The 14,188-nt window shown below is 37.3% G+C and overlaps 3 protein-coding genes across 5 annotated transcripts; 1 reads left to right on the top strand and 2 right to left on the bottom strand.

Moving 5' to 3' along the window:
* Positions 1–865: 865 nt before the first annotated feature.
* hsd17b2 (hydroxysteroid (17-beta) dehydrogenase 2) lies at positions 866–4,718 on the top strand. Of its 2 annotated transcripts, XM_027003300.2 has the most exons (5): positions 866–1,221; positions 1,993–2,205; positions 2,632–2,817; positions 3,119–3,256; positions 4,383–4,718. In XM_027003300.2, the coding sequence occupies exons 1-5, from the start codon at positions 957–959 to the stop codon at positions 4,691–4,693; spliced, it is 1,113 nt and encodes a 370-aa protein (XP_026859101.2). In that variant the 5' UTR covers positions 866–956; the 3' UTR covers positions 4,694–4,718. The 2 variants fall into 2 exon arrangements, with proteins under 2 accessions (XP_026859101.2, XP_026859102.2); XM_027003301.2 differs by lacking the exon at positions 1,993–2,205 and having other exon boundaries at positions 868–1,221.
* On the bottom strand, positions 4,713–6,576 carry mphosph6 (M-phase phosphoprotein 6). Its single transcript, XM_027003302.2, has 5 exons — positions 6,383–6,576; positions 5,762–5,874; positions 5,533–5,623; positions 5,331–5,440; positions 4,713–5,246 (listed from the first exon to the last, which is right to left on the bottom strand). Exons 1-5 carry the CDS (start codon positions 6,431–6,433, stop codon positions 5,105–5,107), a joined length of 507 nt encoding a protein of 168 aa, XP_026859103.1. The 5' UTR covers positions 6,434–6,576; the 3' UTR covers positions 4,713–5,104.
* Positions 6,577–7,354: 778 nt separating this feature from the next.
* snx20 (sorting nexin 20) lies at positions 7,355–9,573 on the bottom strand. 2 transcript variants are annotated; one of them, XM_027003259.2, is made up of 4 exons: positions 9,378–9,573; positions 8,929–9,057; positions 8,517–8,653; positions 7,355–8,437 (listed from the first exon to the last, which is right to left on the bottom strand). In XM_027003259.2, the coding sequence occupies exons 2-4, from the start codon at positions 9,029–9,031 to the stop codon at positions 7,769–7,771; spliced, it is 909 nt and encodes a 302-aa protein (XP_026859060.1). In that variant the 5' UTR covers positions 9,032–9,057; positions 9,378–9,573; the 3' UTR covers positions 7,355–7,768. The 2 variants fall into 2 exon arrangements, with proteins under 2 accessions (XP_026859060.1, XP_026859061.1); XM_027003260.2 differs by having other exon boundaries at positions 7,355–8,344.
* Positions 9,574–14,188: the final 4,615 nt, after the last annotated feature.

Here is a 14,188-nt window from a genome sequence, read left to right as displayed (position 1 = left end):
TTGCCATTGTAGTGTTCTGCCTTTAAAGTTCATCTGACTCCAGATTTTTTGATGTACAGTTGTTCGGGTTGAGATGCTATTCTGCTCATCACAGTTATGAGTGGTTATTAGATTTATTATAGCCTTCCTGTTAGTTCAGTCCAATTATGTCCATTTTTCTGAAATCTCTCATTAAGACATTTTTATACAAAGAACATCTGCACTGTTTTTTGTTCTTTGCACCACTCTGGGTAAACTCCAGGAGATCAGCAGGTTCTTAAATACTTAAACTCGGCAGCAAGTCACAGAGTCACTCAGTATACACATTCCCAAGTAAACATTAACTAAAGCTTTTGATCCATATCTGATTTCATGCACTGCACTGCTGTCACATGATTGATTGATTGGCTAATTACAAGAACGTGTACAGGTGTTCCCAATAAAGTACCTGGTGAGGGTAAACGCAGAATACTTACTGAAAGCTTTAGTATATAATGCACTATGATGGGCTGGTGGCATGCTAATATGTAGGTATCAGTTTGTCATGTTCAATGTCATTGTATTATGTACAGGGCTGCTCTTTAGAGTAGTGAAATTGTGGAAGTCAGCAGATCCATATTTCCACTGGGCTTTTTCATGTCTAGCAGCATTATTACTGACAGAACCCTGTACTATGTGTTTGTTATGTGCACACAGTGGTCTGTTTTGCAGTTCATGTTTTGGTTGTCTGCAGAGGAGGGACATAAGTGTACAAAAGATCTTTTGTGTTTTTGTAAATCAGATTTTGAAATGGGTGCGACATTGGTATGTCAACTCATCTAGTATTTCATTACAAATTGTGTGTATGCTTACACAGGTAACAAATACTGCTTTGAAACGCCCTTTTCTATCTGTAGGGTGTGGCTTATACGTGAGCCTGCTGTTCCAGGAAAGGCTGGGCAGACAGTTTCTCTTTGTTGCCTTGTGTGGCAGTCAGAATGGACGAAGGTAGACAGGAGCTCTGGCTCTCTCTCCTGAGCTTACTGATCATATCCATCAACGCCGTGATGTTCTGGCGTAGAGGCGGAAGAGACGCGCGCTGGTCGCTCAGGCTCCTGCTGATGGGACTGATGCTGTGCTTTCTGCTTTCTCCTGGATCTGTGTTAGTGTTGCTGTTGAGTGTGTGCTGCAGCGTGGTCCACTTCAGTGCAGGAAAAGAAGAGGTTTTGCTGCCAGCACAAGGCAGAGCAGTGCTCATCACAGGTAATGGTGGTTATGCTTGGAAAGGAAAACATGGTTTTGAAATGGTGATAAATACTTATGGTTCATTTCTCAGTAACCTTTATATATTCCAAAAAGCCTCAGATAAAATAGTGTCTCTTGTAAAAACCATTGGAAAGAGTGGATTCACATTCTGAACTAAAGCCATCAGATACATTGAAGTTACTGCTTTACTACAACTTTTTTTTTTATGTACTTTGAGCTTTAGAAAAGATATAAAATGTATTGTGCAATAAAATCTATCACTATACAGAATAAAACTAGTATGAAGATGGTATGTGGTAGGGAGAAGATTAAGTTAATTCAGCATACTGAGAATGATTGCACTGATCAACAACAACAAAAAAAAAGTATTGTTGCACACTGAACCCAAATATTTTCAGAATCCCCACCCCCCACATTGATCTCACTATGCAAAGTATGGAAATATAGTACAAAGGAAAGTGCATCCTCTCTATGTTGACAGACCATTGCTGGACACTGAAGAGGGATGTTCCTGAGTCTAAATATAGGCAGAAATCATACACTGTACATTTTGGAAGAATAGCCTTAAAGAAATACTTAAAACACATGAAATATAATGGCCTTATTTATGAATAGGCAATATAGAATTATAAAATTGTCACTTAAAAGCTATATGTGAGTTTTAAGAACATATATAATCAGTAAAAGGACTTTTTTATCTTGTGAAGCAAAAAAAAGTTAGTGTTTTTGCCTGGTGTTATCTGAGTACTTTGTCCATGTGTCCAAAAGGTTGTGACTCTGGGTTTGGCCTTAATCTTGCTAAGATGCTGGCCATGGCTGGGATGAAGGTGTATGCTGGTGTGCTGGATGGCTCTGGGCCAGGTGCAGAGGAGCTTAGGACGATCTCTTCATCACAACTTACTGTCCTACAATTCGATATCACAGACCTCAACCAGACCTATGAAGCTCACCAACTTATAAAGAGTCAGATAGGAGAGACAGGTGATTAAGAACACCAAAACAATATTTAAAATGATGCATAATAAAAATATGGATTCATTTATAACGTCTACTATAGAAAATTCAGGATATCAGGCAGTAGAATAAAGCAGTCTGCTTTTATCCATCATGAAATACTTACTCCACATTTTAAAATGCCTGTTTAATACTTGCATATACACCAATTTGTTTCACTACAGTGCACATATAAAACCAAGCCTTCTGGAATAAAGTTAAAAACTATACTGTAACAATATGTTGCACAACGTTTAGTAGCTTTAGATAATGTTTGGAATGAAAAAAAAAAAAAGAACAGAAGTCAAACCTCTGGCAAACATTTTTGACCCTACAGAAATTTATATTTTAACTGCAAGTACCCTAGATTTCATTTAAAACAAGAATAATCAAGCCATCATCTCTCTTGATCAGGTCTTTGGGGATTGGTGAATAATGCAGGAGTGCTTGGATATACATGTGATGGGGAAATTCTTCCCATGCGGATTTTAAGAAAAATCATAGAGGTCAATTTTATTTCGGGTGTGGACGTGACCAGAGTTTTCTTGCCTATGATTCGACAAGCAAAAGGAAGGATTGTTACTGTATCCAGTCTGGCAGGTACCTTACACATGAAATGAACTACAAACTGGTACACTTCATGACTTCTCAAAATTTGAAATCTTAATACCTGTTAGTGTAGGACCATTTTCTCTATACTTCTGTCAATTAATTCTACCTTCAGATTCCAAAGTGTATATGGACTGCTGTAAATAGTTGTGAAATCCAGTTCCTTTTTGACATTAATATCTAAAGTTTTAATTGTTGTATTTTAAATGTTTTATTTATATATATATATATATATATATATATATATATATATACACACACCAACAATTCTGTCCCTTATTTGTTTCTCTAGGAGAAGTTCCTTTCCCTGGCTTTGCTGCATATGGAGCATCAAAGGCAGCTTTGACTCTATACTTTGGCGTTATGAGGCAGGAACTGGCCCGGTGGGGAGTCAAAGTGGCCATTATTCAGCCTGGGGGTTTCAAGACCAGTGAGTACTGAACTAGGTTAAAACTGACAATGTTCAGTACGATAGCAAGAAAATATATGTGAAAACCCTAGGTTAATGACTTCAACAAAAGCTAATTGGAGACAGGACTTGGCAAACCTGGAGTTCAAACAATGAAATGCAATTGGATTGGATGTAGCCCTACTCTGACTTATCAGTCACTTGCATTTTTTATTTGCTTGTACACTAAGCAACTGCTAAAGTACAGGGAGCATCATGTTTGGGGGGTGCTTTACTACCTCTGGGGTGACAGATTGTAGTTGAGAAGGAAAGTGAGTTCAAGTTCATCAAGGTCTCCTTTAGCATCATGCCAGGATTGCTGGCCACCAATTTAAGATTAGTACATGCTGGGTGATGCAGCATGACAACAACCCTGAACATCATCTACAGACTGGCTTAAAAAAAATGTTTAAATCTTCCTTTTGGGCTAGCCAAGTCAAAGCTAAGACCATAAGATCACGGAGATGCTGTGGAATAACCTAGAGCCTTTCACACCAGACATCTGAAGAATATAAGCTAAAGCAGTTCTGAAAGAAATAATGGTCCAAAATGTTATATAGCTGTTACTGCATGCAGCACTGTGTTGAGGTTATTGCTGCCAAAGGTTCAACCAATCAATAAATGTTTGCTTACTTTTTACACTACCATTTTGCATATTTAATAGATGTCAGGTAGTAGACAATGATTTATGATTGATTATAATTGTGTATAATTGACCTTGATGAAGTACAAATTTTATGACCAATTTATGCAGAAAACTAGGCAACTCTAAAGGGTTCAGATTGTTTCTTGCAACTATATTGTAGCTGGGCCAAGAGATAATTACACTGCACTTGACTTCTATGCTGAGTATTAGCATTAATTATTTAATTTCTTTGTTGTTCTACCACTGGTCACATTTTTAAATCCTGTTTTTACATTCAACATGATATAAAATACTTAACTTTCACTCCTCAGACATTCCAAGAGATAATTACACTGCATTTGACTTCTATGCTGAGTATTAGCATTAATTATTTAATTTCTTTGTTGTTCTACCACTGGTCACATTTTTAAATCCTGTTTTTACATTCAACATGATATAAAATACTTAACTTTCACCCCTCAGACATTCTAGGCAATCAAGAACAATGGGCTAAAATTCAGAAGGAGATCTTCAGCACTCTGCCACCAGAAGTGACAGGGGCGTATGGAGAGGAATACATCTGCTCCATGCAACATCGTTTAAGCAACATGACTGCACATGCCTGCACCAATTTTGCACCTGTTCTGCATGCTATAAAGCATGCACTACTCTCAGAAACACCAAGACCCTTTTACCACCCGGGACCCACTGCCTGGGCATTTCCATTCATGCACAGGTTCTGTCCAACCTGGTTATTTGATATTATTTTTCCACACATGCTTTATCAAAGTTAAACTACCAAACCTGGCGTCAAATCAGTGATGCATGTACAAAGTATATTGTGAAGTGTTCTCCACTCTATAAATGTAACCTCATTCGTTATAGGACAACACACTGTTAAAGATTTCAAATTCCACTCACAAAAGTATATTAATGTAAATGAAACAACTTTAGTCAACCTTAACTGTGACCTGGGGCACATTAAATAAAAGGAGGCTTGCACATATGAATGTTCATAATATACAAACACATTTTTCACTTAAATAAGGATGCATGACATCCAGTTTTCTTCTGCCATTTTACAGGCCCATTGTTGCAATAAGTGAATAATGAAAAAAACTGAGTTCCTAAAAGTCCACTGTATTTATAGATATTAAAAAGGAAAACACATTGCCTATTTTCAAATTGATTACAGATAAAATTCCTCAGTCCTGGGGCTTTAAGAATGCTTTCTTTGGTTGTGAGGGTATAGTGTTTTGGCTCACATCTTCTCTGTTTCCCTTGAGAGATGAACGATCCCTTTTCTTGGCGAATCTTTTTTTCATGCTCTCCACCAGGCTTCCATATCTATTAAGAGGGGAAAACGAATCTAGCAAGGCCTCCTACATATAATGCAAGGTCAATTTCAATACAATACTCTTCTAAACCCACCTTCTAGCCATCTCCTCATCAGTAATATCTGTGTCCATCCGTGTCTCATTCTTTTCATCCTCATCCTCCTCCTTCTCCTCTCTGGGAGCATTCATTAGAGCCATTAGCTTCTGTACAATAATTAGAGAGAAACTGTCATCGGTTAAAGTTCATACTTAAAGTAATTGTGAAACAGTAGTGTATATGCGGTACAGTAGATTACTTCAACATCTGGATTGAATCCCTTAAAGGACATTCTTCCATAAACCAAGTCTTCACATGGAACATAACTTCTTTCTTCCACAATGTAGCTTCTATGTAAAAGAAAAAAAGCACACTTAATTTTAGTATACACGCAGAAACAGTAGTATTCACAAATCGCGCACAAATTGTGTAGAAAATAACCCACTAGCTACATGACTACCAAGACCATGTAAAGTTTGAAATCTTACTCTTTCGCTTTGAGTTCTGGTAAGTCCAAAAACCAATGCTCATCACTTACGATCCTTTTCTCTTCTTCCTCGAGCTGTTTTTTTACATCCGCATCAAGTCCTCTTTGCATAAACTGAAACAAAACATTTTAATGGATTAGTTTTAACTAGATGTTTGCTAGCTACCTATACGACTACAGTAGAAAACAACAACTGGTGAAACTGGGTTTTTTTTTCCATAGATAGTTTATCTGTCTAGCTAGCTAGCTAACGTTATTAAGCAGGAATTTGTTTCTGATGTGCTTTCGAGACAAGGCGGCCCAGCGATGGCACACTAGTTTGACAAGTTCACCAAATTTATCTCAAAGCTAGACTTTCAGCTAGCTATCTTAGCTAGGTTGGTTAGCTAAATAACTGGATCCTTCTTGTGCCGATACCTGAGCTCTGGTGTGAACGTCTAGAACAAGCCTAGGTTAGATGTACTACAGCAAGTCATTAATACTTACTCGGTCCACATGGTTTCCAAACACTAATAACACACCACAATAAATGTAAGATAGCTGTACCCATCACCACAAAATTGTAAATTTCAGTTAGCTAATTCTAGCTAGGCTACTACTAAGTACTTGCAGAACATGTTACCTTCATCCGTAAAAGATTTTTAGATAGTTTAGTCGAACCGTCATTTGCCATTTTGCTTGATTTGATACACTTGAACTACGGATAAACTTAAAACAGTTGCCTACAACAAATGTTACATTCCTTTATAACTATTCTTAATTTTCCTTGCTAGATCCCTGCATCACATCAACACGCTACTTGCGCAGCCTAGTTACACAAAATTTGCGGATTTTCACGTGGCATACGTAAGACTCGATTAATCGCACGTTTGTCCTGTTAGCATCTAGTAATGCCTGTACAGCTGTATAGGAGAGTGACGGCGGTTTTGCTAAAGACACAGTAAGGCAAGTTACAGCGGTGATGGGGAAAGAGACCATTTTACCGCTACAAATGTTGTTTTCTGTTCAACATCACAGCATTTTAATTGCTTAAAAAGGCAATATATAACAGTCTATTTAAAGGCGATACTTTTTGTATCATGATAATAAAATGTCCATTACTTTTGTAATTTTAGATAGCCTGTTGCATATTTTTTGTCTTATCGTTTTAGTTGATACCTGTAATTTTAGAATATAAGTTATACTTGTCATAAAGTACCGCATAATCTTGCAGTTGGAGCTCATGCTAATAATAAGATATTCTGCAATTCGAGCTTTCAGCGTAATGGCATGTCATGTGATTTAAAACTTTTTGAAACATACGCTTTATACATTTTTATAAAAGCTTTATTTACATTAGTAGTTGATATAATTGTATTTTCATTTTGAATCTTAATCGATATTATTGATTTCGCTTTTTGTAAACGTTCTTTGTATTTAGATAATTATGGTGTATAGAACTGACTTACCGGAGAGAGAAGGCCAGTCTTAGTTCAACCAAAATGACCCCACCTATATGTTTGTGGTAATTAATAGTACATTTTGTGGTCTATAGTAGGATGTTGCCTTCATTCTTCAACAAGTGTAATTAAGTGTAATTAGTGATGCTCGTTAGTTTAGCAAAAAATTTTTTTAATCTGTTTTTGAAAACTTGGCGGTGGTGTACAGCCAAATATATATAACATAATATATGTCATACATATAAAACGTCAAATGTTGAAAGTTCTATAAGTTATAAATTACAGCAACAAAAAGCAACATTAGTTTTATGGTACAGGTTGTTTTAAATAAAGTTCAGGTACAAAATCTTTCCTAGTTCCTTAGAATAATCAAATGTATAAAAACATTTTACATAGTGCTGACATAAAAGACCAGGTTGATTATGTATCTTATGAAAACCACAAGTTATTATGACTGAAATAATGGTAAGACTACCGATGGATTCAACTATTTAAATTGAATTGATATTGAATGTACTGATTTGAAGGAGATTGCCCAATAGAACCCGCTACATATGTTTTTAATGGGATCATGTAAATTCTTGCACCACAAGCTCTTTTAGTGTCACCATTGACACTGGTCCATGCGGTGAGTTTTGCATCTTGATTAGCTCATCTTGCAACTGAGCCACAGGGTTTGCTAACTGATACCCCAGGTCCACCATGGCCTCCAATAGGGGGCCATGATACCTGCATAAGCCATAGCGCCTCATTGTTGGCAGGGCCCTGTGGCCAGTTTGGAAAGCTCTGTCCAAATTCCCCAGGTCCCTATGGCACACCACTAGTGCACACATGGTGGGCACAAGCAGAGCTGGATCATGAATGGACAGTTTTTCCTGAAGTACAAGCACACTCTGCAGGGCCTCCAGGGCATGGGAGAAACGGCCTCCACGGAGCAGATCGTAGGAGATCTTCAGTTCGGGGTGGGTGAAAAATGCAATGAATGTGGGTGAGCGGCGGACATAGCAGCGGGCGTAGAGCTGAGTAAGGTAGTCACAAAGGGCCACGCGGCGCTCAGCAATGTTTTCCTCAGAGAAGTTCCTTACTAGCTTCTTCTTGGGCAGGGTGACCTCCTCCAGCTCCTCACTGAAGTCCTGCAGCAGCTGCTGGTGGAGGTGTAAGAAGTCTGAGTAGCGGCGCTCGATGGCCACATGCTTGCAGTCATAACTGCCAGATCTGATCACCGCTATCTGGTACACCTGAGAGACAATATCTAAATAACTAAATAAGGAAGGGGTAGGCGAGAGAATGATTTATTTAGTCCATGACTTAACTCACCACATATCGAGAAGAGGCATGCTCTACAATACGAGCAGACGGGATCTCAAAAAGGACTTTAATGGATCTAATATTTTGTTTCACTGCTCTCCAATGTTGCTGAAGCTCTCCAGTGGTCAAGCAGGAGGCACTGAAGCCTGCAGACAATTATGTATCCATAAACAAAGCACATATCTGAATTATTAACACAACTATAACATTATCCATCCATCTATCCATCCATCCATCCATCCATCCATCCATCCATCCATCCATCCATCCATCCATCCATCCATCCATCCATCCATCCATCCATCCATCCATCCATCCATCCATCCAGCAATCTGGCTAATTCTACTTTCTTTCACTTTCATTCTTGCAAACTCTTGCACATAGTCATATACACTCACAAACACACCGTCCTATACAATACCAGCATCAATTGATGTCTCATGTTGTTGCATAGAGTCATCACAATATGTGGTGTCTGTTTCACCGCCAGTCCTTAGGTCGAGTAGCTGGGACTCTGAATCCATGCCAACCACCTGTCCACATTCCTTCTCTTTTGGAAAGAAGTAAACTCTTTTATCGACACTATGAATCATCACTGTAGATCTAAACATTACATATACTTAGATATACTATATAATAATGTAAAATATCTATGTAGTTCAACAAAAACATGATTGAAATGTATTGTATAGTGACACTTCCTTGTCTTGAGGTTATATTTGGCAGTGTAAGAGGAAGTGTCTTAAAAACAGTACTTGGCGTGTTTAAAGCTAAAGACTGGATTAACAAATACACCCACGATACACCTAGCTCTTGCAGTTAGTAGTAATCCTACATTGAAAATACATTTGATGAAAAATACTTAGTTACCTTTGTGAAGAAATATGAACTTAGTTTAACAACTGTTGGTTCTGTTATGTTGTAATAAATCCATTGCTCTGAAGTGAAGTCCAGTGTACAAGCTCTATATTTTTTAAATGGTGCTAAAGCATTTTTAGATTGTATTCAAAAAGATAACTCCTGGTGTAAAGCTCTGTCACTTTGACACAGGATGGAAGTGTACACATGCGGAACAGAAACCAAGAAGAGGGAGTGTCTGTTGTTTTGGGGTTTCATACATTCATCCGTATTGTCATGGTTTGTATCATTGTAATTTCTTTATTTAATTGCAATGGTCCATAATATCTTTAAGCTTTTGGTGGAGAGTGAGAGAATATGTCCCATTAATGCATTTAAGATATGAATACTACCACTATATTCTTATGTCTTCATGAACTTAATCTTTGAACATTGTCCACTAGGGGGGGCTGTCCTGTTTGCAATAGAATATTCCTATGGAAACATATTCCACAGTCCACAGATGCCTATAGGTATATTTCTAGAGCTCACAAAACAATCAGGGAACTTCGGTTTTGCAAGCATAATTGATTATTCAAAACTGCATTCATGTTTACTGCAAATGAACTGCAAGAGAAAAAATTAGGAAGAGTTCCACAGTTACATAAACTTTTTAAGACCTTATGTGTGTGCGCAGCTTTGTTTGTTTGTTGGCTGGCTGGTTGGTAAGTCAATTCATCAGTAAATTCATCAGTTTTGAGAAAGGAAAGAAAGTGCAGCAGCAGAACCTTTCTGCTTTTCTGCTCAGATGAGACAGTGAGTGAATCATAGCTGTCTGTGCCTGTGCTGCATAGTGGCCTGCACCACTGTATGAGACAAGAGTATCTCTGTGATCCTCAGCCTCACTCATTCATACAGCCATAAGCACATAACCCGCCACTGCCTAGAGAACAATGGCATCAAGCAACTATTTTTAATTCGCTCCATTGTCTGACGTGTCAGCCTGGTGCTTGGCATTTATTTATTAGTTTTGATACATACATTTTCTTTTGTGTGGAACATAATTCCTGTTTTGTTCTCCAGAGGCTGGGTTAGCGCGCTCTGTCCCGGTCAGCTGTGAGATGCACCACTGTCTCATTGTGGTGCTTGCTCCTTCAGCTGAATTGCTAATAGGATTTATCTTTGAAATGTACAGTAGTGCTGCTACATGTTGGGGAAAGAACAGAGCCCACTGTATTCTTATGTCCAATTAATCATACAGAAATTCCCAAATTGTTCCACGTTCTCTCAATATTCTGTGACCAATGATATTTTATTTAGTTCCATATCTAGCAAGAGTTAGTGTTTCACCCTTTTCAGATATTGGTATTTCTTTCTCCATGCATAAAAATGACTAAACATTAATGGCAGACCGGCAGACTTGAATAAACATTGATGAACCAAAATGACACTTCAAGTTTGTGTTTGTGATCTTTATGGAAAGCATCATGCATATACAAATTTAAATGTCCAGATCACAGGAATATACATTTAATGAATGTGATTGATTAATTTGGACTAGTATTAACTAGTATTTAAACCACCTTCACATTAACTTCATAATATACACTATTATACTGGTATAGTTCAAAGTTTACCATTCAGCACACCGACATCATCATCATCATCACCATTGTCATAAGAAATGAGACCCTGAAATAAGACATCACAATAGCAATTTTAGCCAGCTTTGTAATAGAAACCAAATGATGTGTCATGCAGTTTTATGACAGTAATTAAGCAATGGGATGCTTGAGTCATGCAAAAGAAAGGCGATGTCTCCATGCATGCCTGACTCTGTTGTTGGCTGATATCTAATACGATGTTTTACTACTCCTGCATTATTGACCCTAAAGCCCCATGAGTAATTTCTGTGTTTTCTGCTTATGAGATATTTGCACCAAACAACAAACTTGAATGTAAGAATACATTTAGCGATACATTTAAATGTAAAATGCATTTAAATCTCTGACATTTCTCACATCAGTATAAATACTGATCAACTTTATTGGTTGGACAATAATTATGACTAGTCAAGGGAAGCAGTAAAATATTGAAACGGGTAAATTCTTTTGCCCTATGCCCAAAGGGTTTAGGTAATTTATAGTATGAGTATTTTATGTTCAAAGCATTTGTTTTCATCACATTTAATTGTCAACAACTTTTATTCAATACAATTGTAAGTTCACTCATTCTTATCCTTCCTAAAGGACAGCTCATTTGACAAACTGCCACTATGGCTATAGCTAAATAGTGAATCAAGGTACAACCTTTTACCTGTTGGGTACTATTGTACAAAAAAAGAAAAGAAAATGAAAGAGCGATAATAGATCATAAAGACATTGTGTAAAGAAATAAGCAATACACATATTTGTACAAAACTAATGTAGCTGGATATGTAGTTACATATAGAGGTCACTATTTTCTTGCTCAGAGCCTCAGAGCCACACCCACTGCTTTAGGAGTACACACAAAAACGCAGTTTAATACGATACACAGTGACACATATTAATATCAATGTAACATTCTACTCTACACACTCTCTCTTTGTCACATACTTGCATACAAACAACTCATGCTACTAATACCCACACAAAGGCTCATCAGTTATCCTGGGATTATCATCCCACTCAGCTGCCTTAGACATAATTTGTGAACAATAGTGTACCAGGACGTGCAGAGTATGACAGTGAAGAGAGTTCACAGATCATCTGCACCATATCCCAGAGTTCTATGCTTCATGGCACAGCAGTCTGCTGGAACACCACTCAATGTGATATACTCATTATGACATCACTGGGAATATGAGGTCAAGATGCCAGTCTCAGGACCTGACAACAAACCAGCTGTGTGTTACTTAAAGAGACACGAAGCATACACAAAACAGAGTTCAAACTTAGATTTAGAAAACTCGCTAAATGATCATATATATTAATGTTCTAAAAATATTTTTGATCCATTTTTAAAGGGAGATTTAAAAAGCAAATTAAGTTTTTTTCAAAGATAAAAGAAAATCTAACCTAGAACATCTATCGGTTATGCTTAATTGGTTTAATATGAACACCAAATGTAAGGTAATAACTGGATAAACACTGGATGATGACAATCGATTTCTGTTTTCCTGAAGTTGAGCTGGTGATGAGTGTGGCTATGCCTTCATATGATAAGACTTCCCTTTGAGAAATTAATGAATTCTGATGCTTTGTTGCATAAATATATGAATTCATGCATCCAAGACACATGAATATGTACATCATCTCTGTTATCTCAGGGCAACATTACAGCTGGGCACTTTGGGTCAAGTAGTCCACGGCACTAAAATTGATTAATATTTGGTATCAAAAATGACATGCGGATGATGCATGGCTTACTCTAGTCATGCAAATAAGTGCTCTAAGGAGATGAATAGCCTTTCGAGAAAGATTGTAAAGTTCAAGCAAAATATATTTGCATGTTTATATTAGCTGGCACTGATAATAAGTACACTAGGGACTTGGGACACTTTGTCATTGTAAGTTATCATGACTATAGGATGATGTTTTTTACTGTTAAAACTGCTCTTCTCCAGTGTTACCGTTAGGCTTTTAGTGTCTCATATACAGAACATCTTGAGAAAAGCAGTACAATTCAACTCTGATCAATCTGAAGTAGGATTTTCCTAGCAGTCATTATAATAATCCATTTTAAGGTCTACTCATACTTCACGAAGCACAGTGCTAACTTGCTTTCCGTCGTGCCTGATGAGTCTCTGCTCTGTTGTACCTTAGAGGGCACACGTTAGTATTTGTTAGCATTTGTGTTAGCATTAGCGTTTCTGTTAGCTTTAGTGTAAGCCTTGTTAGCTTGTGTTAACCTCTGACTCTTCGTGTACTTTTTCTGCCACGCAAAGGGCTGCCATTCTACCTGTCCCGTTTTAAGTGCTTTGGGACAAAACGTGGAGCTGTGTGGGATAACCAGACCCACTGATATCCAGTCTCTGTTTACATTTAGGAAGAGGAGAAGCAGTGTTTAAAAGCATGTTTAAAACCATGCCAACTAATTCATTTGTTTTCCCCCTAAGAAGGTGTGTAAGAAATGGTAGGTTACATGTTCAAATAGTTGACGTTTGTGACTAAAGAATCACTATAAAGGCATTCAAGTAGTATTTTTCTAAAAAGACAAAAACATTTTTCCTTTTAAATGATACCTAAACCACTAATTTATATATTTTTTTATCATGTCATTTATTAAAACAATTGGATAAATGATAGATCAAAAATAATTGAAAAAACGAAATGGTTTGTCTTTATTTTTTTGAATTTTAGAATGCTGGGTAACAGGAATGTGTGTCCATGGGTGTGTGCATGCTTGCATGTGTGGTTTTGTGTGTGTGTGATTGTACTTTCTGCCTGACTTCTTGTATTCCTCATGCTTCTTATCTAAAATCTATCTCTCTGTGTCAGCATCACGTCGAGCACTATAGTGCCACTGCTTCTCTCTCAGCACTTAGTGGATTGGTTCCTTGTATTCACATTGTAAAACTAATTTTAAACATCATCAACTTCAGTAATTTCAACTGCACAACTTAAAAATTCAGGTGAATAGTGTTATATTGACTAATATTCTCATTAATAAATCAATAAGATAACTTTAGTCCACAGGACAGAGTAACAAGAATGAGTCGTGTTCTGGACTCATTCTTGTTACTCTGTCCTGTGGACTAAAAGTACCAAAACTGAAAGTAACAGGTGTTTTTAGCACAAAACTAGCAAATACATTAAATATAGCCACAGGCGTCCATGCTAATAGCATGAGGTCTCTGAGCG

The sequence above is a fragment of the Electrophorus electricus genome, chromosome 2, assembly GCF_013358815.1.
Source record: "Electrophorus electricus isolate fEleEle1 chromosome 2, fEleEle1.pri, whole genome shotgun sequence".
In the NCBI taxonomy this organism is placed as follows: Eukaryota; Metazoa; Chordata; class Actinopteri; order Gymnotiformes; family Gymnotidae; genus Electrophorus; species Electrophorus electricus.
This window is presented reverse-complemented; position numbering and strand designations above follow the sequence as displayed.

What these genes read in the sequence shown, in the direction of transcription:
- hsd17b2 (XM_027003300.2), top strand. Translation starts at nt 957, where the DNA reads ATGGACGAAGGTAGACAGGAGCTCTGGCTCTCTCTCCTGAGCTTACTG. An exon ending in CAGAGCAGTGCTCATCACAG is followed by an intron (nt 1,222 to 1,992) that starts GTAATGGTGGTT and finishes TGTGTCCAAAAG; the next exon opens with GTTGTGACTCTGGGTTTGGC. An exon ending in TACTGTATCCAGTCTGGCAG is followed by an intron (nt 2,818 to 3,118) that starts GTACCTTACACA and finishes TTGTTTCTCTAG; the next exon opens with GAGAAGTTCCTTTCCCTGGC.
- mphosph6 (XM_027003302.2), bottom strand. Translation starts at nt 6,433, where the DNA reads ATGGCAAATGACGGTTCGACTAAACTATCTAAAAATCTTTTACGGATG. An exon ending in CCAGAACTCAAAGCGAAAGA is followed by an intron (nt 5,624 to 5,761) that starts GTAAGATTTCAA and finishes TCTTTTACATAG; the next exon opens with AAGCTACATTGTGGAAGAAA. An exon ending in GATTCAATCCAGATGTTGAA is followed by an intron (nt 5,441 to 5,532) that starts GTAATCTACTGT and finishes ATTATTGTACAG; the next exon opens with AAGCTAATGGCTCTAATGAA.
- snx20 (XM_027003259.2), bottom strand. Translation starts at nt 9,031, where the DNA reads ATGGATTCAGAGTCCCAGCTACTCGACCTAAGGACTGGCGGTGAAACA. An exon ending in TGAGACATCAATTGATGCTG is followed by an intron (nt 8,654 to 8,928) that starts GTATTGTATAGG and finishes AATTGTCTGCAG; the next exon opens with GCTTCAGTGCCTCCTGCTTG. An exon ending in ATGCCTCTTCTCGATATGTG is followed by an intron (nt 8,438 to 8,516) that starts GTGAGTTAAGTC and finishes ATTGTCTCTCAG; the next exon opens with GTGTACCAGATAGCGGTGAT.